Genomic DNA, 23,582 nt, shown 5'->3' with positions numbered 1-23,582 from the left:
CTAACAGTTATCTAAATGTTTTTTGTACATAAAAATAGATTAATTTTAGGAAGGGGGTCCCTCATAAAGGTTCATCATATTTGGGGATCCTTGGCGTCATAAAGTTTGAAAACCCCTGTGTTAGTTCACAGTGCATTAACTAATGTTAACAAATACAACTTTTGGTCTTAATAAAGTATTAGTAAATGTTGAAATTAACATTTAGAATTATTGTTCATTCTTAATTAATGTTTACTGAAGTAATTAACTAATATTATCTAATGAAACCTTATTGTAAAGGGTTACCATTTGTTTATGCAAGTCACATGTGAATAAAACGGTCCTCTTATGGGTCAGGGTTCATTTATAACTCAGTTAGAGCAGGAATCAAGGATTCGTCAGGACAGCATTCTTGCAATGCATGGAGATCAGCAATTACACAAGATTTTAAGAAGAAGAGGAGCTCTTTGGTTCTCAACCACAAGAACCTCACAGAATCAGACACTGCTATTTTTCAAATAACATATATAATCCATTTTAAATGCTTTTAAAGAAGAGAAAAATACCATATTTAGGAACCAAAATAGTCTTGTGGGTGGGCTTTACTGGCCAGCAATCATTCACCTAGCAACCACCTAGAACACCTTAGAAACATCGAACTAAAAAAAGAATCTGTTATTTCGGGTTATAATACTGATGAAGTAAAAATGTAAAAAAAACTACAAACCAATTAAAAAAAAGAAACAATGAATGAATGAATGTTAATGAATGTAGGGAGTTATATTATAACTGTATACATTTGCTTGTCAATTTTCCGTACAAATTTATTTTTAAATTTGTTTGTTATTACATTATATGACAGTCGATTTGCATGTCAATTTTTATCTATATAAAAAAAAAGTAATATTTTTTTATGGTCATAACTGCAGATATATGTAGTTCATTACTCCAGCCATGAATATGAAGGTATTCGTATATGGAGGCATTTGTGGCCCAGAAATGAAGACGAAGAGCAAAAGTTATGAAATCATTCACTCAAAGCTCCATCAATTGCACAGGCGCAGGTAGCGAGACCCAGCTCGCTGGTTAAATTGGCCAGTGTGAAGGCCGTGTCACTAGGCAACAAGACCTGATCGCTCCTTTGTTTGGGGTGAAAGGTTGGAAGTGTTCACACTAATCTCAGAGTTCACAATTAAGTAACAGAAGAGTGTCTTCCACCTCCATTCACTCCCTCTCTCCTTTCAGGGGAACAAACACCACCAAATCCCCCATCACTAATGGAAAAGTATTTGCACTGTAAATTAAAGGGTACACTTTTTTTATGCTTTGTGCAGATCACTTTTGGGATGTCTGCAAACAGCTCAAATCTAATTACAGGGTTGGGGGGGTTGGATTTACTCGAAAAGCTGAAGGAACAAAAGAAGACTGGCCCATTGTGGAGTAGCTCTGTTGCGTCTCCAGTGAATCCTTGTCTATTCAGGCCACTCGTGGGATGGGGGTTAATCCATTACAGGGATACTTCAAGGTGGGACACTCAATCACAAAGGGTCTGTGTGTATGTTTTTTTTAGTTTAGTTTAGTTTTATCATAGCTGAAGATTTCTGCACATCACTTTGTTTTCACCTCCTTTTCATATCCTACCTCCCCCTCAGCATTTAATTACCTATGGTTATTAGCACTGAGATACAATGCATTCAGAACTGAGGCGGGTAATGCTTGTTCAACACAGGATGAGTCTTATTGTAGTGGGCAGGGGCATCCCATCTCGGGCGAGTTTGGCCGACAAGATTGGGAGATTCCTGCTGGCTTCTTTTACAGCACGTGAATCACCGGGCCTACAGGAGTCCGTAATCTCTCCACAAAACTTTTATTTTCCTTTGGACATGTGCTGCTGTCTCTCCTCACAATGCGCATCAAAGCCTCTCTCTCATCGAGATTCTTCCCCAACGCCGTGCCAGACGGATTTAGACATCACTATTTTCTGTCAAATCTCCAAAGAGAAACAATGCATGCTGCGGCCGTCATGCAGAGATGCTACAAATCCCTGTTTCCCCCCACTGTATCTACTAAGCTGGAACGGTGACCCTCAGTGCAGCCCGTCGACTGCGGTGGGTCCTCGCAGAAGGGCCACCGGCCTACGTTCCCAAGCGGATCGCTCACGCCGACTCCGCAAATAGTCAGTTGATAAAAGTGGAGCTCATTGTGGGAATTTATACTTCACCTAATGGCTAAACATTCTTGCCAACAGATGATTACTTCTGGGTGTTGGCTGCACGTCTGCACATGGTATCTATCAGCCAACTGAGCATCTCAGGCACTGGAAAACTCATTTAGATCCTATCTAGGGAAAAAATTAGTTGTGAAAAAAAGAGAGAGGCCAGGCCGGTCTGCGCTTGATTTAATTTGGTCACTGATACAGAGTCCAAGCACTTGTGCCCTCTGTATTTTTAGGAAAGGAGGGAAATAAATAAAAATAAAAAGCTGTTCAATAGACCTGGCATAAGGACACACACACACACTCCACTTGAAAGGATTTAAGCGTCAAACAGGGTCTAAGCCGCTGCCTCTGCTGGACCGGCAAAATCCTACATATAACACATTCAGATAATCATTTTCAGTCTTTTCGTTTAAATCTTACAGCCTTCTGAATAGAGCTTGAAAAGCTAAATTGACATGGTGGTCAAATGATTTTGGCTTTAAAAATCACCTGTTATTCACCCTGTGAGTTCAAAACAGAAAGGGCAGTGCTGCACGCAGAATGACAGATTTTATGACACAGAAAATGGAAAACAGTCACGAGGATATCGCACTATGTTCATGGGAAGCTTCATGAGGAAATTGCAATTACAAAGTGCATTTTGTATAATTGCAACAAAAATTAAGAATAAAGAAGGTGATTTATGTGTTTCTTATTCTCATGCTGTCACTGAAAAAGACGGGGAAATTAAGTTAGTTCGCACACCATTCAGGCGCGACTCGAATGCAAATAATAGCAAGTGTACGGCCAAACTGCAATGAGGATAATGAAGGCCTACAGTAACCAAGCTGGGTGCAGGCGGTCAGTGGGGCTCGGACAGATGGGTCCTCCGCTTGAGAGTGGGACAGCTTGCTCAGTAATGGATGTAGAATGAGATATGGGGATAGAGTCTGGCACAGCTAATAGTCATTTAATCAGCTGCAGCTGACCGGCACATGGACACCATTTCTGATGCCATGCTGTCTCAGAGCGATCCAAACCCATCAGCTTTCACCTACAAACACTGCCACAACACAGGCAAGGGCTCATTGTCCTGTACAAAAAAATAACACTGAAAAACACATTTGGATCAAAGCAATGCCCTTCAGTATTTCTTTAAAATGTCCCGTCCTGAATGTGACTTTCAGAGGCATCATGCACCTATTGTCTGAGGCGTACATACATATTCAAACATATACAGTACCAAAGGTTTGGTAAATTACAATTTTTAATGTCTTTGAAAGAAGTGCTCATCAAGCCTGCATTTATTTGATAAAAAAAAAAAATTGTATTCATTTATTTTTAAATATTTTTTTACTGATCAGATTTGTTAAAACGGTTCAATTTACATAAATGTCCACACTATATGCAAATGTAACAATTTATGTAAACGAAAGCAACAGATATGAGCTGCATTTTATTCATAATCAGCTCATTTCAAACTCAAAGACCACAATTAGAGAGCGGCATCAGCACTGGTAAGTATATTTAATATTACTACTTTTAATGAAGATTATTGTGTGTTAAGTATTAGCGACTTACTTTCAGATTCATTTGCGGCTTGCTGAAGAGAAACTCGTCTGCTGTGATGCGTGTTATATCATATCTGGCTATTACATGTCATGACATGCTTTCAACATTTCTTTTTTTTTTTTTTTTACATTTTGGGAGGAGTAAAATTTACAACCAGATGAAGAAAAGTCTCAAAGGCACATGTCCCTTCATGGTCATAATGCTTCTGGTCACTTCTGGAGCGCCATAGCAAACAAAAATGCCTTTGTGGAAATTGAACAGGACGCACAAACCAGCCCACATTCATACGAATTGGCTTGTGCAACTTTAATGCACACTGACAGGTTAATTACGTCACAATTAACTAAATGCCTAACAGCCGTTCTACTAGTAGCGGTGTGATTGAGTTAATAGAGGGGTATGACATGACCTGTGTTTACCGGTGGCACCGACCCCATTTGTGAGAGTGACAAGCTTGTGGAGGGGTTGGAAGCCTTTGGGCACATTATTCGGGGATATTTTCAGATGTGGGAGAGAAAGTGTTGGCGGGGGAGCGAGGAAACCCAAAAAAAGCGTTCTTTTCTCTTTCTCACTGTGCCAAAACACAGCCGTGTTGCTCTATTCCTTTCTCTCGCTCTGTCAAAACTATTTCTGGCTTCAGAGAAGAAAGTGTTTACTCTGTGGCCTGGTTCACTGGAGTCACGCCGTGTTCCCACCGAGCAAATCCACCGTTCTCTCTCCAAAATGGTTTGCATATTTTCCCTGTAACACAAGACTTAAAAAGGACGAGAGGAAATCAAGAGGGAAGGGGGAGCCGTTGCTTTTATATATGGATTTACATGCAGTCAGCTGCTCGGCCAGTTCAAAGAAGGCTGTGTGATAACTACGCCACCGTCGATAACAGCTTCTGTGAACAGTAAACTAATAATGGATGTGATGTTTTGAGGTGAATCGCTGAGCTGGAAAGTCCTGGAAGCCTAACTGACTCATCGATAGAGATCTGATTGAGGAGACCCAGGAGCTTCATGGTCAGTTTCCTCATAATAGTTTTGTCAAAACACAATTCTGAGTTTCATAGCTTCTGCAGAAATGCTGGAACTCCCCCCTTCCCCCTCCTCATCTCAAATCTTCCATCCAAACTGTCACAGCAAATAAAGCACCGCTGTGTGTGGTAAAGCACATCTCTCGGCTAGACATCATATCAGTGCTTCAGATTGAAAAGAGACATGCCGTTTCACACTCTGTAAAAGTCAATACCCCTTATTTAAAATGCACAAAAACACACAAAGGCCCCTTCGGCGGGATTCATGAGTGAATTTTTCATTGCAGTCCCTTGAGATAAGTGATTGTGGAGTTGAAGTCTCTTCAAATTGGGCTGCCCTTTAAAGTAGGTCAGAACTGAGACTCCAGTAGCACTGGGGTTGTGCGTCAACAACAGCACATGATGTTGTTTTTCTCTTAGAGTCCTGGCACCAAACACGACCGACCATTTATGCGCCTTAACCAACCTCTCCAACTGGCTAAAAGCTCCTGACGTCACGGGCAGCAAACACCTCGCCAAGCAATGCCTTCAACACAGATCAGAGTCATTCAAAGAGCCACGCTGTAAAGTTCAGGTATATTACGAGCCATCTTATCTATGTTCTTTGCTGCACAGAGGAAGATTAAATGCTAAATAAATAGAACATGTCAATAATTAGGCGAAACAAACCCGATTTATCAGTCTCAAATACTACAGGCTGTATACAAGGACCCCTTTTTCTTCCAATCAACATTTCACAGCAGCTGATTTCTCTGACATCAACCGAAATGAGATGAGCCTACAAAGGGATCCATTGAAGTGGCGGTGTTAGCCTGGAATGAGGCAGGAATCGTGCCAACCATCTAAAACTCAAACAAGTTAACAAAAGGTCTTTTAACTAAGATTTTAACTAGATTTGAGATACTTTAGTACTCAAGTTAAACATTTGAAATCTACTTGGCAACAATGGTCTTTATACACACGTGAAATGTGAAGTCTCATATTAACCATGGATGCATTTATTTGATCAGAAATAGTGTAAAAACAGCAAAATATTACAATTGAACCTTTTTCCATTATAATAATGTAATTTAATCTTGTGAAGGCTAAGCTGAATTTTTCAGCAGCCATTACTTAAGTTTTCAGTGACATGATTCTTCAAAAATCATTCTAACATTTCTTATTGATGATCTTATCTTTGTGGAAACCATGATACATTTTCTCAGGGTTCTTTGATGAATATAAAGTTTAAAAGAACAGCTTTTATTTGAAATAGAAATCTTTTGTAACTTTATCAATGCCTTTACTGTCACTTTTGATCAATTTAATGCACCTTTGCTAAATAAAAGTATAAAAACATTTTGAATGGTAGTACATTTATACACATGCATACTGTACATACACATACTACTCATACTGTATGTATGTGAACTGTCTCTGCTGCTTTAGAGAGAAGTAGAAAATAATTGGACCGACAAACTGTATGCAGGTGGGGAAAAACGTCAAAATTAAACAAATTCAATATCCTATCAGTCCGGACTCATTCCATCGTACCTAATTTTGTTGCCGTTTTGTTATTGCCGTGTTATTCAATCACTGCAGCATCTGATTTTCCATGAATAGCTTTTGTTTCGTCATTCATGCATGCAGGTCAACTTCGTCGGCAGTTCTCCTGATAGCGTTACAGGAAATGACCGCTGCTCCCTGTACTTCAGCCTTTTGCCAGACAAGCTGCCAACTTGAAAACCGAGACCTGGATGTTTACAACGACAAGAAAACTTTGCCCATCGTAAACACCACCACGCCAACAGCCGTTAACTATTTATAAAGAGCACACAACTGCGAGTTACACATCCACTAGTGCTGGTGTGGGGACAGAGAGGCGGTTTTTGTCCTGTTAAGTAATACTGTTAGCGTAAAAAAAGCATAAGTGGAAGGGCAGAGCAAAATCAGACTTGGCTTTGTATCAAGGTTTTTGGGGACGTCACTCAGATCTGGCTAACAGTAGGAGATAAGGTGAAATGTAAAAATTTCCTGTTGTGGCCCTTACGCCACCCTCGGAGTGTAGCAAAACGTGGACTTCTACCGGAGCCTTTTCAAGAAAAAAAAAAAAAAGAGACATAGAATCTCACAATAACCCACTTCAAGCCTATCTAGGCTGTGAAAATGAAGCATATGGGTGAGCATATTGAGGGACTGTGGAAAAAAAAAAGCCAGCATATCAAACTAGCCATGCGTTATAGCACATTTAAAATATAAGCCTGGTAGCCACAGGGGAGGCTGGCCTCACTGCTGTTCAGGTCCCTGGCAGGAAGACAAGTTTCACTGCCCATTTTTTTTACTCCAGACTCCAAATCTATATTTAGCCAGGCTTTTCCACTGGTATGCCTTTCTCTGATCGTTAGCCCTGTTTAACCCCTATTTACAATGGGCCCCATATTGGTCAAGGCTCTCGGGAGGCTTGGTCAGTGAGGGCACGGCAAGCCTTTTACGCATGCCTGTCAAATAACACAAAGTGCACCCAACCAGCTCTGCGACCAGGACAGAGCTGGGCTCTGTGATCTACATAAATTCACAACTATTCTGCAAGATTGTGAATATTGATGATTTCAATGATGATTTCATTCATTTTCCAATTAAGTTTCCTCTTTAGACTAGTCTCACAATTATGAGAACAGTAAGACATGTTTTAATAGCAATACTTCAGTAGAAAAAAAGCTAGTAGTCAGTGCTGATCTTGTCAATGAAATTACTAATGAAAATGGTCAACAAAGGATATTTGATTTAGTAAACGATAAAGACAAAGAAAGAGATAATGTTGAAATCTTTTGTAACATAATTCTTGACTGTCTTTTTTGATCAATTTAATACATCCTTGCTGAATTAAAGGGGTTTGGTGTTTACCTGACCTCAAATTTTTAAATGGTAGTATATACTGACCATCAGCGAAATACTGAAAAATATAGGGATAAATATTTTTTGTTATATTGCCAACTCTAGGTAGGAAACACGTTGAGTTTGTTCATACATAGAGAGTGTTTTACAGACTGAAATACAGACTGATTTGAAGTCCTCCACACATCCGCCCCATAGGCATTTGATGTGTCACCCAAAAAAAGGGGTGATTAAGTAAAAGATAGTAGAATTTAAACTCACTCATGGCATTTTGGCAGCCATAAAACCTTTGTTTAAGTACAGTATGTCCACTTGCGTATGAAGGCTTAATTCAACATGCCGAACTATTGACTGTACATTAAGTATGTCAATCTCAAGTGCTTAGTTCCTGAAGGTGGTTCAAGGCCTCATGGGTGTAATGAATCATAAATGTAATATATTAATGGTGCTTTCTATGCCCAAAGTGATCTAAGCGAGCCAGACTGTTATGCTGTGGAGTGCTAGACACGTTTGTGCTAGAACATTCTCCCAAGGGCAGATAGCGAGGGCTGTCTGGAAAGTGAGGAGTCATAGCGTGGCAGTGTACTGAGGGCCACATGCATCAGCACAGCTCTTGTGTCCAGCAGCCCAGGCAGAGGTCATCATATCAGGGTCAGCTGCACCAGCGCATACTCCACTCAGGTTGCCACCAAGAATGTAAGCAGAGGCGGAAAACGGAGAGGTCTTCCTTCCATGCCTCAACATTGTTTTGAGGGCACCTAGTAAACAAACAGATTTAACTAAGACTGACCACGACTGCCCTGTTTCCCATAACCAATAATTGGTCTGCATAGAATGACAAGCAGGTATGTATGTGCGTAATTGTTAGGGCCGGTTGCCAGCTTTACCCCATAGCTGGTGGATTGCCTTTCACCTTCTCCAGTAAACGTTTATCTGTCACCGCGTGTCCCAAGAAGTTGTTGGACAACTCTTCAAACACATGATCGAGACTCAACGCTTTATTCGTTTATAAATAACCAAAGTCTGATTGTTTACCACGTTCTGCAAGTAAACACACAGCTAACTTTTCGTCCTAGAACACAAATGGTTTACAACATCACTTGTGTTGTAAATGTAAATATAGTTTAAAAGATATTTTAGATTGTGTGCGCATGCATACTTGGCTAAAGTTTTGGGACAAAACGTTTGCAGTAAAAGAGCTAAACCTTAAAAAAAAAAATCCTATGTTTAGTTATATTATAACTAATATATACAGTGTGGTCAAATATATACAGTGGTGGCCAAAATTATTAGAACACTTGGCATCTGAGAATCGTCTTATTGGGCCTGGATTTATTTTCCAAGAGGACAATGACCTGAAACATTCTTCTAACTATTGCTAGAACTACCTGCGACAGAGGGAATCTGCTGGAACATTGAAAATGATGGACTGGCCCCTTCAAAGTCCGGACCTAAAAACCATCGAGCACATTTGGAGCAAGTTGGAAAATAAACTAGACAGATCTATTGTACATTCAAAGGAAAGTCTTTGGCTTCAGTTGCAGAAGGCATGTGATAACATTAGTGTTGAAGTTCTCCGAGGAAATATATTGACACTATTCCAGAGAGATGTGCTGCTGTAATTGCTGCAAAAGGTGGACATATCAAATGTTAAAGTAAAAAGTGGATAAAAACGGTACGACTCACTTCATCTGATATTTGATGGTCAGAGCAACCATCTGCATTTTCATGAACATTATGAAATTAAATCATGTTTTGGAGGGAATATTTTCAGATCTGTCAGGTGTTCTAATAATTTTGGCAACCACTGTGTGTGTGTCTATATGTTTATGTATATATATATAAATGGCAAGCTGATTAAAATTAATATAATATAATATAATATAATATAATATAATATAATATAATATAATATATATATATATATACACAGCTCTTAACACTTAACAGTTTTCTTAACAGAAACCACTTAACATTAAGAAATCAGTGTTAAGTGGTCTCTTAATTATATATATATATATATATATATATATATATATATATATATATATATATATTAGTGTATTATATTAATTGTAATCAGCTTGCCATTTTCTTTTTTTGCTAAATATAAATCTGAACATAAGCATGATATGCAACATTGCCAATGAGTATAAATAGATGCATAGTAAATAACAGATGGAAGATATATGGAAGATATATAAACTAGGAGGAATTATTAATATATATAAAAATTTGAAAAATGTAGTAGAAAAAAATGCAACAAAAAGAAGGATAAAGCTAGAAATGTAGGTACAGTAATAATTTCTCATTAAATGCAAGCGTCTTTCCAAGGATGTGAGCACTCACAGATAAACTAGTACAGTAGCTGACCGCACGTTTGAGTGTGTGCAGTGTGTGCAGTGTGTGCAGTGTGGATTGGTGTTTGTGTTGCACCTGTGTGGATCTGCCGGTGGGCCTCTAGAGCATCTTCCTTCTGGAACTGAGCTCCACACTGGTCACAGACGATGGCTTTCTCACCAGCTACAAGAAAAGAAAAAAAAAGCATAAGTTATTCAATCTACATCCTTCTGGGGGTCCTCGAGTGGTGCATGGTGTCATAGCTCTTATTTGAACCCCAGGAATAGTTGAAACGATTCAGTGCCTGTGAATTAGAAGTCTGCTGGATTCGCTTCAATAAAACTTGCTGGCAAAAACACAGTGTTTACAATGTGTTTTGGAGGATACATATGCCAGAAGTTGATTTTGTGTGCACTGCGCAGTTTAAGCAATGCATCATAACAGGGATTTAGCATTCAAGGCACTCTTTCACTAAAATAACACAAATGTTGTCAAACACAATTCTACATAGAAAATAAAAACAAGAAGCATAGCAAGTTCTGATGTTGCAACAGGACACCAGGAGGAACTGCGAGACCACAGGATGTTAATATACTATCTGATCTATAAATCAGAATTAAGCAGAAACCCTGAATCGTATTTACACTGTATTTATCTGCACAATCAAAAGGGAGTTTTTAAAATTTGTAACACAGCTGTCTGCTCTCGTTGTTGTATCTTACCACTTTCACAAGCACAACAGGAAATCATAGCTCAGATTAAAAAACAAGCTAACCAAAGTCCATTTCGCAACCACTGTAAAGTTACAAAACGTACTGTACTCTCAGGCAGTAGGAAACATTTTTTTTCTAGCAGATGATTCCACTCAGCAAAAAACTTAACATGTGGCACAAACAAGTTCCCCTTAAATGGCTCGAGAAATCAAACATCACTGTTACCTGTGGTCACATCATCATGCCACTAAATGTTGCATATAAAAAGGAACTGTGACAGACAAACCTCAGAACTGGTTACTTCGGTGTATTCATACTCAATAATTGAATGCATCAACCATGAAATACTGTATCTTGCCTTCTGCAATCAGTGTTGAATGCAATTGAATGTGCAGAGACAATAAACTATTAGTAAGCTATATGTAATACCATTTATAAAATACCATCACTATGGCCAATTCAAAACATTGCTGTTTAAGTCAGCTTCTGGCTTGGGCAATAGTATCATTTGGAACAACCTGTTTGATTCTAAAATCAATTAGAATTCAAGTAGCAAAAAAGGATTCAGGATTGCAATTTGAATGTAAGGAAGTAGAATTAAAATAAACTGAAATTCATAATGAAAGATAGAAGCTAGACATACAGACAGAGAGAACCTTAGACAGACAGACAGACAGACAGAACCTTAGACAGACAGACAGACATAACCTTAGACAGACAGACAGACAGACAGAACCTTAGATAGCCAGACAGAACCTTAGACAGTCAGGACCTTAGCCAGACAGACAGAACGAACCACAGACAGACAGACAGACAGACAGACAGACAGACAGACAGACAGACAGACAGACAGACAGACAGACAGACAGACAGACAGAACACTAGACAGACAGACAGAACCTTTGATAGCCAGACAGAACCCAAGACAGTCAGGACCTTAAGATAGCCAGACAGAACCTTAGACAGACAGACAGAACCTTAGATAGCCAGACAGAACCTTAGAGAGTCAGAACCTTAGACAGTCAGACAGAACCTTAGACAGACAGAACGAACCTTAGACAGACAGAACGAACCTCAGACAGACAGACAGACAGACAGACAGAACACTAGACAGACACACAGACAGAACCTTAGACAGTCAGACAGAACCTTAGACAATCAGAAAGACAAGACGCTAGACAGACAGACAGAACCTTACACAGTCTGACAGACAGAACCTTAGACAGTCAGAAAGACAGAACGCTAGACAGACAAAGACAGAACCTTAGAGAGACAGAAAGACAGAACCTTAGACAGACAGAAAAACAGAACCTTAGACAGACAGAAAGACAGAACCTTAGACAGACAGAAAGACAGAACCTTAGACAGACAGAAAGACAGAACCTTAGACAGACAGAAAGACAGAACCTTAGACAGACAGAAAGACAGAACCTTAGAAAGACAGAAAGACAGAACCTTAGACAGACAGAAAGACAGAACGCTAGACAGACAGAAAGACAGAACCTTAGACAGACAGAAAGACAGAACCTTAGACAGACAGAAAGACAGAACCTTATACAGACAGAAAGACAGAACCTTAGACAGACAGAAAGACAGAACGCTAGACAGACAGAAAGACAGAACGCTAGTCAGACAGAAGGACAGAACCTTACACAGTCTGACAGACAGAACCTTAGACAGTCTGACAGACAGAACCTTAGACAGTCTGACAGACAGAACACTAGACAGACAGACAGATAGAATTCTAGTCTAGACAGACAGAACAAACCTCAGACAGACAGACAGAACACTAGACAGACAAACAGAACCCTAGACAGTCTGACAGACAGACAGAACCTTAGACAGTCAGACAGAACCTTAGACAGTCTGACTGACAGACAGACAGAACCTTAGACAGACAGAAAGACAGAACACTAGACAGACAGACAGAAAGTAAGACAGACGGACAGAACGCTAAACAGACAGAAAGACAGAACGCTAGACAGACAGAAAGACAGAACGCTAGACAGACAGACAGACAGAAAGACAGAATGCTGGACATGTAGATGGATAGATGTATAGATGGAGAGACAGATAGATTGATAGATTTTGCCCAGTCCTGGTGTTGAGCAGGTCTGACATTTGGCAGGAAAGTCCAAGAACTAAAGTAGCTTGAGATAGAGGGCCAGCGGGACATTGATCACCACCTTAAGTGGCAGAGAGGGAGAAGCCAGACCCTACAACCCACCCCACAACATAAACGGCAGCTTATTGAAGCAGGTCATTATCTCACAGGGGGTGACAACATCCAGCCACCCAGCAGGAGCGTGCTTCCAGGCCCGGCAAAAGTCATGGAATTAAAGTGATAAATTCTAGCCTCTCCCTTCAATAGCGACTTTCTTGTTAAGCACGACAGAAAGAAAGAAAAAAAAAAAGTGTGAAGGAAAAACACCTTCCTCAGATTTGGCAGCATTCATACCCCACTTTTAAACCCCTTCCCACCAAAGACAAAAAGAGAGAGGAAGAGCTAGAAATAACTGCCTCTCCAGCAAAAAAAAAAAAAGAAGAAAAAGAAACCAACAACAAACAAAAAAACAGATTCGCTCTCTAGCAACTCCTACTTCCTCCCTCCTTTTCTTGAAGTTGCCACAGCGATGCCGAACCTGACATAATGGGTCCTTACACAACCATGACTCCCAACAAGTGGAGGAGAGGTGCCACGTGCCAAGGGCCCCGTTCCTTTTTCACTTCCCTTCTCTGAATGTATTGCACAACTGAAACCCTGGGATTTACTGTTTCCGAGGAGGACGCCGCGTCGATCGGTCTCGTTTGCGTCGGCCGTGCACATGAATAAAATGACGCGAGTGCAACTGGAGCCTTTTACGGGAGCTGCGGCAAACATCCAGCTTCAGATTACCCAGCAGTGGGGCCGCGCTGCCTTTGTTGATGAGTCCCTGAAGAGAGTGATACTAGAGCACAGCTGTAATGGAAAGACCTGCGAACAAGCACATTGTCTTATGCTATAAAGGTGGATTCTCATCACACACTCTGATCAGACGCCTCCCCCCCTTGTCGCTCGGAAGCGGGAACATGAGTAGACAAATACAGCACAAACAAAACAAAACAAAAAAAACCTTGCTGTTCGGTGAGCCTACACAAATGCGTTATATAAGACAGCACACTCCGTACAAAAAAAAAGAGAGCAAAAAATCCATATAAAAAGGAAAAACAGTGCCGTCAGAACAATGAGTACAGACAGCGTGCTCTCCCTTTTCCTTTAGCGGTAACGAGCTGTGCTGTACAGTTTTATTTACACTATCCTCTTATCAGTCACAGAACAGTACGGAGACTGCCAATTGGAAAGGACAGCCAGGAACTGTGTGTTCCCTCACGACTAGATGTGTACCGCAGGCAGAGCTATTTTTTTTTTTCTATCAAGCAAGACAAAAATGCTGGGAGACTGCCAGATTCCCCTCTTTAAAATGCACACGTTCACGCAAGCATACCGGCGTGTGTTTACATTGTGTAGCATTATCAGGTGAGCCACTGGCTCTTAAAAATTAAGCATTTCCGAGCCAACTGACTTTTTATTTGTTCACTGTTGCCCATGTATGTTATATCACAATCTAATGAAGGGATTGGGTGTTTACAGGTACAGTATAAGTACAACAACAACAACAACAAAAACTATGCCATTGTTAGATAAGCTGGTATTTGTAAAAGCATTGCAGGTGACTAGTGTAATTTTTTTTTAAATCGATAAACAAAAAGTCTAATATTTTATACTTATCTTAAGCAAATTTGATGAATTTTAAAATAATAAGCCCAGTGTTAAATCTGACAAATCTAAACGAGTGAAAATAAGTGAAAAACGATTCACAGTTTAGCAAATGAGTCAGTTGTGAACTCAGTAAAGGCTCTGAACGATTCACAGAGTAAATGAGTGATTCAAACCACTAATTTCATTGGAAGTCTGTTTAATGAATTGTTTAAAATGGAATCATTAAAAAGAACCATTCATAAGAGTCATTTGTTTGCAAATAGGGCATCACAGCTTGGTCCAATGCAACACAAAGACGCGCGTTAAAATATGATTAACTAAGGTAATCTCACGTGAAGATATCTGAAAAAATGTTCACTGATTTTCACTAAAATACCTAGATTTGACTTTCTGTAACCGTATACGCAGACACACAGCTAGAGAAATAGAGCAGCATGGATTTAATTTCCAGACACTATACAGTAGATTACGCTCTACTATCAGAAAATGAAGAGAAGTCAGCTGGTTAATATTTATATAGCCTTCTCAGAGAACAGAAAGAATAGCAAAGGAGATAAACACTGAGGATTTCTAGGCTTCTTCTGATAGCTTCACGGTCTGGTGCGCAGACAGAGGACGTCTCGGGACAGACCAAAGCAGACAAATATTGACTTGCTAAACACACTTTCACATCAAAGACGCTTCTAAATTTATCTGCTCAAAATGAGCACAGTGTTGCACATTCATTCACTTGTTTTTTAGCCTGCATTAAAGCTCTTAATCCATTTTGCCAGTAGACCAATTTATCTGGCCGGCAGGTCACACTCAGTCCAGCTCTTTTTCTCTCTCAGTGTACAGCACCATCATTTCAGCTGTCTAGCTCCAGATATACACATATACATAGACCTATTAATAACGTGCAGACGGATGCCTCTGCAGTGTGTGGGACTCTTGAACACATCCAGAAACAGAGCAAATATCAGCAAAAGGAAAATGTCTGCGTATGACCCTGGTGTGTGGCAGGCTAACCCTTCCACTGCAACAAAAGGTGAAAGGTTCCACGTGTTTTCCTCTTCCTTTCTCGCCTCGATTTTTTTTCTTCTTCAGGCCATGGTCCCTTAAATTATAACTCTGGGCAGCTTTCCCAATGGTATAGTTAGAGGACAAAGGGCTTTCAGAAGTGGAGGAAACAGGAGCTGTGCTTGGGAGGAACCTGTAGGGTTAGCCTGGTGTGAAGTGGCAGGAAATGAGTGGAGCCTATAGCATCTCACTGGCATCTCATCATGGTTTGCCTGTTTAAGCCACCAAAACTGAGGTGGGATTTGTAGAATTGCTGCTTCACATATACAAGGTGATGGTCAACATTCATCTGCATTGGCAAGTATACAGTACATGGAAGTCAAGTCCAAGCCTGATTAATACAGGGTTCCTACACATTTTCCATTTCAAAATTCCATACTTTTCCAGACTAAAATGTCCAAACCTCTCTGTAGATTTTCAGACTATATTTAACAAAAATATTTACAGATGACCAAATATAAAGCTGAAAATAATGCTGTATGAACAATTTATTTTTCATTGATTTACTCAGTGACAACATACAGAGCTCCTAAAATATATATTACATGCGTCTTGAAATTTTTTGCTTGCTTACGCATTACAATTTCTAGTTTTATATATACTACAACGTATTTCCTTTGCATCACTGCCATCTTACTGTGAAGAAATCGAGCGCATGGATGCACATGAATTAATAGAGATCTATTTGCTAAAAATTTGGCTTTCCTTAGTGTAGTACCTCTAATATCAAGGCCTAATATCCAATTTAACGCATCCTCTGTGGCGGCAGATAAACCATGACTCGAAATGGGCTGAAGGTGTGTGAAACTGTGCATTGTCCTATATGCTAAGTTTAATGGTTTCTCGTGTGTACACGAAGGCCTGTATATGTTTTATTTTTGCAAAGGTCCTTTTAGGGGCTCTGTAATACGGTGCTAACAATATCATGAGAAGAAACCTGAAATGCTAATAACCTGCATTTTTGCATAATGAAAAAGTACAACTTTATTGCATTCAGTCGTTTTGACACTCACTAAAGAATCACTAAACAGCTGCCATGAAAACACATTACTTGTATGATCTTTTTTTTTTTCATTCAATTCTTAATTTTCTATAATAGAAAACTAAATAAGGGCAATATTCTGGAAATGCATATATTATTCCATACTCTGTTTTCTTTTTCCCATACTTTTCCAGACCTGGAAATTACTCAAATTAAATTCCATCCTTTTCCAAACGGCGTAGGAACCCTGTTATTAATTACTTTAGTAACATTTTAAAATAAGGTTTAATTCATTAACATTAGTTAGTGAATAAGGCATCATGAGTTAATAATGAAGGACATTTTAATAGAACCGATTATTCCAGTTTGATGTTAATTCCACAATACACTACCACTTAAAAGTTTGGGGTCTGTAAGATTTTTTAGCGTTTTTGAAAGGATTCTCTCCAAGGTCAACAAGACGGCACTTATTTGATCAATAATAACAATAAAAACTGCAATATTGAGAAAATTACAAATTTTTCAAATGACTGTTTTCCATTTTAATACCTTGTAAAATGTAATGTATTTGTCTGGAAACTGTGATAACTTTTTTTGAAGAATTCTTTGATTTATTTGAAAAAGTAATTGTTTATAACATTATAAATCTTTATTGTCCCTTTTGATCAATGTATTGCATCCTAGCTGTAGCCTAGAAATCTAGACACACCCTAGCGGCAGTAAATCTAATCTGCCGCGAGTGTAGTCTAGCAACCAGGGCCGGCCCTGACCAATTTGCTGCCCTAGGCAAGATTTTACTTGGTGCCCCTTGTATCAAGGTTAAGCACTACACGTTATCAGTCTAAGTTGCGGAAACACTTGTACTGTTTTATTTTTGTAATGCATTGATGTTTTATTTTTATTGTTGTTGTTGTTTTATATGATGTCCAGTCCATTCTGTCCCGTCATTATGTTCATGATATTATTATTATTTTTTATTTTTTAAAGGCTGATGATAGTAAAACTGTACAAAAATTGCGCCTATGCCACATTACAGCCTAAACACAAAGAGCAAGAGTGCATCTAACATTCATGCACAAACTATTCATTGAGAACTAGCAAAAGTGTTTGTTTTCCAGTAGATGGCAGCAATCTTCCACTAAACTATGAGCATTTTCATGTTTTCACCAGGAATTCAACTGAGAAATTTTGATATTTAATGTGAATTTTACATAAAATGTTGCTATTTTAAATAAACATTACTAATTTCGGCAAATACATTTTAAAATTGCTATACACCCCCTTAAAACTGCACAACTGCAGAGTAAAAACATTAGGCTATTAAAAAAGTGATATTACATGCGTTTAATATTTTAATATTATTTATTTTTTACAAAATCACACTGGCTGTGGCCTCTGGAGAACCCAGAACAGCTGCTTGCATAAAGTTTAAGGTAAAAATAACTGGAATTAATTAGCAAACATTACTATTTTTCTACTATGCAATTAAATAAACTGTTCATTTATTTGACATCCCTTTACTTCTTTACACTGCAAAAAATGCTCTTCTTATTTAGAATCTTTTTCCTGTTTCCAGTCCAAATATCTAAAAATTCTTAAATCAAGGTATATTTACTAGATAAGTAAAATGACATAAGACATTTTTCTTGTTTACTTGAAAATAAAATCAAAATGAAGTGAGTTTTTGCTTAAAACAAGCAAAATTATCTGCCAATGGGGTGAGAAAAATAATCTAATTTCTGTTTGGGACAGAAACAAGATTTCAATCAGAAACAAGATTATTTTTCTCACTCCATTGGCAGATCATTTTGCTTGTTTTAAGCAAAAACTCACATCATTTTGATTTTATTTTCAAGAAAACAAGAAAATTATCTTCTGTCATTTTACTTATCTAGTAAATGCACCTTGATTTAAGAATTTTTAGATATTTAGACTAGAAACAAGACGCAAATACTTTAAGAAGAGCAGTGTATCCCTTATCTTCCCTGCCTCAGAGGGCTTCTGTCTTTTTTGACACTTCAATTCGGCCATCCGTCATTAATAATCAGGCAACTTACACCGTGTCAACACCTGGAGCGAACGGCCAAGCACCCTAAAAAATGAAAGCAATCCTGTCTGCGTTGGATGCGGCGAGAGGCGACGCAACACAACAAATTCCCCTAATGATAAACTGATCACGAGTTGTATTTCTGACGCACTTCAAGTAGATCGGCGGGGGGAGATTGATGAGGTGGATCGGGAAGAGGCGGGGGACTTAGTTAAGTTTTTTTGTGCTTTATTTGGTAATATTTCAAATTAATATTAATAAAATAGTATAATTAATACATTTTGGCGCCCCTGTGGATGGGTGGCGCCCCAAGCATTTGCCTATTCCGCCTATGCCACGGGCCGGCACTGCTAGCAACTCTCGGTAGACCTGCGAGCTGGAAAAAAAAAATTCTGGTCAGGCCAATCACATCGTGTATAGAGGCAGGCGGGCTTAACATAATGATGGCACGTCACGGCAGAGTTGCGGAGGTTCTATGTGCTACTTGTAAACAAAGAAGCTGACGAACAGCGGTCTTTCGAATCGGCTTTGGCTGCGACTCTAGAAGACTTGGAGTTAAGCTTTTCTTTGAGAAAAGGACAAAGAACCGCACTGAAGTCATTCTTAAGAAAAGAAGATGTGTTCGGAGTTTTGCCGGATACTAAGTTTAATAGTTTAATCTATCAACTAACGTTAGCTCCGCTTCACCTTCTTCTTTGCTCTGGTTGGTTGTGGCTCTCATGGTGCTATCCAATTGCGTGCAGAGGGAATTTGAAAGACAACCGTTTATCCCGCCCCTCGGATTGAGCCCTGCTAATGGGGAGTTTCCAGACCCAATATCTTGATGTGAGTCTGGCTTGTCAGGCTATCCTAGCCGAATAAAAAGTATGAATTTCTAAAAAAAATAAAACCACTCTAAACTTTTGAATGGTTGTGCACAATACATTAACATTTCATTGTATATTTAACATATAAATATACAACTTTTCATTGTTAATGGTTATAATATTTGTAACATTTACCTAGATTAATGATGTAAAATGTGTTTATTGTCAGTTCATGATATCTATTACATTAACTAATTCTAACATATCAAACCTTATTGTAAAGTGTTAGTACTTCATATATGCAACCACTAACCAAGCATATTGTAAAGGTTAAGAGTATGGGTCATGAGACAGACATCTCTGGCTGTATTTTTTTTAAGCATCTCGTGCCACAAGTGTTGCATTTTTAAAGCTGCATTACTCAACTAATTGTTCATGCAACCCAGAGACAAGTCAATTTTGAAAATCTGAATTGTGAAAGAAGAATAAAAAAAGAACTTCTTAAAAAGTTTAACATGCACACAGAGAAAGAAAGGGCAAGAAATGATCTGCCTTTGCTCTGCTGCCTGATCAATACCGGTGAGGTCGGATGAAAACAGAGCGATACCTCCAGCCCTCTTTTATTTATCACAGGAGAACCTGAGAGCCTGACCATGCGGTGAACCCTTTCCCCAAACGACCACCGAAACTTCACCCAACCACTGGATGCGACAATTGAGCCGTCTTTACAGTGCTGTAAATGCCTTTACTGCTGGGCGCAGAGCAGTGGGAGGCCGGTTCTGCTCTTTCCTTATTTGCCTTTCATGAGCAGGGAGGCTGAATCCAGGTTCTGAAATATAATTGGATGGGTCCGCATCAATTTAACAGTGGTTTTCACAGTGTGCTCGGTGGACCACTAGTAGTCTGTGAAGGATTCCTAGTGGTCCATTAGTTGATTGACTAAACTATATACATTTATTGTGTTAATTATTAATTGTAAGTTAAGGTCAATCATGTGAAAAAAATGAGACCCACTGATGTCAGGTGACCGCCAATGAAAGAAAATGGAGAGTGAATGCGTCTCAAGGCAGATACGAAAGCAGATATGAAATCAAATTGAAAAAAAAAAATAAAATCCCAGGGCATCTCACTATAAATTATGGTTTGAGTACTTAAAGGAGTACTGAGTTGTGACAGCGATGTGAGAAACGCTAACTAGTAACTGGCAAAGTGCTAGCACAGTAAAATGAGCGGTACAGAAGTGCTAGGCAGTCAGTGTCAGGCTGCACATAGTTAACAGAGCCCATGTATGCTCCACAGGTCAATAACCTGTAAAGATTTAACATTTAGTGCCCATTATTTCCTGCTTTCAAGTCACACATTGTCAAAGGCACTCTCTAGTTTATTAAGGTCCGGGTCAGGAGTGTGGGGGAGGGGTGACGGGCTGCACAACGACCTATGGGACAGCAACAAGAACACAACCACATAGTACAGGTCATTATTAAACTGCTCCACACTTAACACAGGCATGCGATAGAGGGGTGTGAGGGGTGTTAGGGACCCCCCACCCCCCTCCAAAAAAAAAAAATCAGATTTTCAAAAGAACAACACATAAGGAGGCAAGTTTGAGAGACCCCAACGGTGACCAACAGGAACAACCACACTTTAACAGTTCTCAGGGGCAGGAATTTACATTTGTTTATCACTTGATTTGAACTGATTCGTCTGCGTAGAAAAGTTAATCAGCTTCAGGTTCAAAACTGGAAAATAATCCAATTGCAAACTTCGTGGCATATTTTGTTTCATGAATAAACGCCATTAGCAACGCTTGCCAAATGACAACAGCTGGCCCTGATCTCTCTTTCCATTAGGTCACAAGATTTTTAATAATTTTAAAGAGAGCAGGAACCATCCTTGGCTTAAAAAAAGGAAAGGGGAAGAGAAAGAGGGTGATGGCAGAAGAAAAAAAAAGAGGAAAAAGTTAGTTCCATAAACGTCTTTTCTTCACAAACGTCGACTGCGCGACACCCCCTTTAACTTCCTCACTAAAACCTTTTACAACGTCCTCACACTCGTTCCAGATTCACTGACTTCCTCTTCATTTTCTTTCGCCCTGCACATACAATTTCTGTACAATCAGTTAACATTTTTTTACAAGCTCCTATTGGAAGCACTTCAACTCGGTTATATAATATAATATGATGCTTTTCCAGCGAACAATGTTTTTCTACAATAGCACCACAGCGTCTCAGAAGGTTTTGCCCTGTCAGTAGTTGCCCATTAAACATTAATTACTTGTGTCGCCACAGACGGTTTCAAAGTGCCTGAGATAGAGGTGTTTTTCTTTAGCACTGAAATTGTTTGGACGGCCCGGGATTAGTATTCTGATCCACAGACGTGTTTGCAACAGTAATAACACAATATCCACGGCTGCTTTTCATGTTGAACCTCCCAGTGGAATGGATAGCATAAAAGCAACCCTTGTGTGTCCTGGCTACTTCCAGATGGGACTGCTTTTATCTTTTTTTTTTCTTTTACATGAAAGCGCCGTCGGCAGATCTTTGCTTAGCGTCTGATTCACTCTTCAGCCAAAATATGAAAGTTTCAAAGAGCATTTCATAAGGGAGCTCTTCCATAAATGGGATTCATAGCGTTTTAATCTGCGCTAAGAAATTGATCTAAAAGTTTCCCAAAGCAATAGGCCGAGCTAACGCAACATGATGAAAAAATGTGCCTTGGAGAGTATTTACTTTTATTGCCATTACGCAGAAACAAATCATATTTCATCCAGCATATATCTACTTGCAATAATGCTCTTTATGTTGTACTGACCCACAAATATACATTGGAATAACAGGATTTTCTTAGGTGACTTAAACAGTTCTTCATTTTTTGTTTGTGCTAAGGGGGCGGAGATGATGTCATTAGACGTCAAAGCATTTAAAAATAAAAACCCCACTGCTGCCACATTCACTCAGAAAGAAAACCTGGAAACATGCTGTACACGTCTATACACGGAGGATATAAGATGTAAGGGTCTCGAATAAGAAGCCCCCCGGGAGAGAGAGAGAAGGGCAGGAGGAAACAGATGCTTTTGAATGGGATAAGCAGAATTCAGGCATTTATCACACAAGAGCACACACTCTGTCTTCATGGCCTCAGCCGAGATAAAGGCCAGGTGAGGCATCGGTGGGTGGCAGCACTGAAGGGTTTCGACAGTGCTGTGTGCGCACATGGCTTTGAATGTGCGTTTCACGCTAGAGGGCCCTTCTTAACCTGCGGCAGTGCGCACAAAGCCTCTGCCGTAGAGGTGTGCTCGCTCGGTTCACTCAAACTCAATTGGACTGGCACAGATTCCACCATTTATTTCAACTCCATGCAGCAGCAGATGACCCTCTTAATCTTAATCTAATAATCACCGTCACGGAGGAGGTGCCGTTAATGTCCTCACATCTACGAGACCGCGCTCCGTAATGACACTTCGTAAATAACTTTTTATCCACGAATAAAAACATCCAATTTAGAGACTTACAATCTAATGTATGCCCTGCAGCTTTCACTCAAGCGATTTCAGCCAAAAACCATTTATTCATTCATCACCCTCATGTCGTTCCAAACCAATATGACTTTGTTTCTTCTGTAAAATATAGAAGAATATTTTCATATAATGAATGTCAATGGGGTCCCCATTGACTACTGCATAGACAAAAACAGTTCTTCAAAATATCACTTGTGTTCAGGAGGAGAAAGAAAAGTCACACAGACCAATTCCTGAGTGAACTATCCCTTTAATATGGTTGAAAAAGACATTTAGAATGTCTACTGACATGAGTTTTGATGTATTCAATTTATGAATGGGTGCACTGTCCACCTGCTCTGCACTCTATATGGAGCATGAAGCTGGTGGGAACTGTCCGAATATGATCTGAATGCAAAGTGGACAGTGATATGATAAATCCACAAAGGATGTCTGTCTGCTCAGCGGCCCATCAGGCCTGGCAGTGCGGGTCCAGCCTCTACAAAAAAAATAAATAAATCCATATTGGCCACAGGCTTCTCTCCAATCTATTTTCTGCTCAGCTGGTTTTAAATGAAGTTATTATGACTCATTAAAATGCCCGCAAGCTTGTGGAAGTCGGCCAATTACAATTTAAATTTAGCCTCCCCTTACAAACCCCCTCCTCTCCAGCAGCCCCCTCCAACACACTACCAGCAACAAGACACCACACCACAGCATTTTAACCACTGGCTCA

At 39.5% G+C, this 23,582-nt stretch overlaps 1 protein-coding gene across 2 annotated transcripts in view; it reads right to left on the bottom strand.

Moving 5' to 3' along the window:
* The window catches only part of zbtb16a (zinc finger and BTB domain containing 16a), a 112,536-nt gene that overhangs the window by 28,989 nt on the left and 59,965 nt on the right, over positions 1-23,582 (bottom strand). For both annotated transcript variants that reach the window (XM_079834800.1, XM_079834801.1), the window contains exon 4: positions 10,080-10,166. In XM_079834800.1, coding sequence (XP_079690926.1) covers positions 10,080-10,166 — 87 coding nt within the window. The remainder of the gene's footprint in view (positions 1-10,079; positions 10,167-23,582) is intronic.

The sequence above is a fragment of the Gobio gobio genome (assembly GCF_949357685.1).
Source record: "Gobio gobio genome assembly, chromosome: 14".
NCBI lineage: Eukaryota > Metazoa > Chordata > Actinopteri > Cypriniformes > Gobionidae > Gobio > Gobio gobio.
The sequence above is the reverse complement of the archived record's forward strand: the minus strand, read 5'-3'. Positions and strand labels throughout refer to the sequence as shown.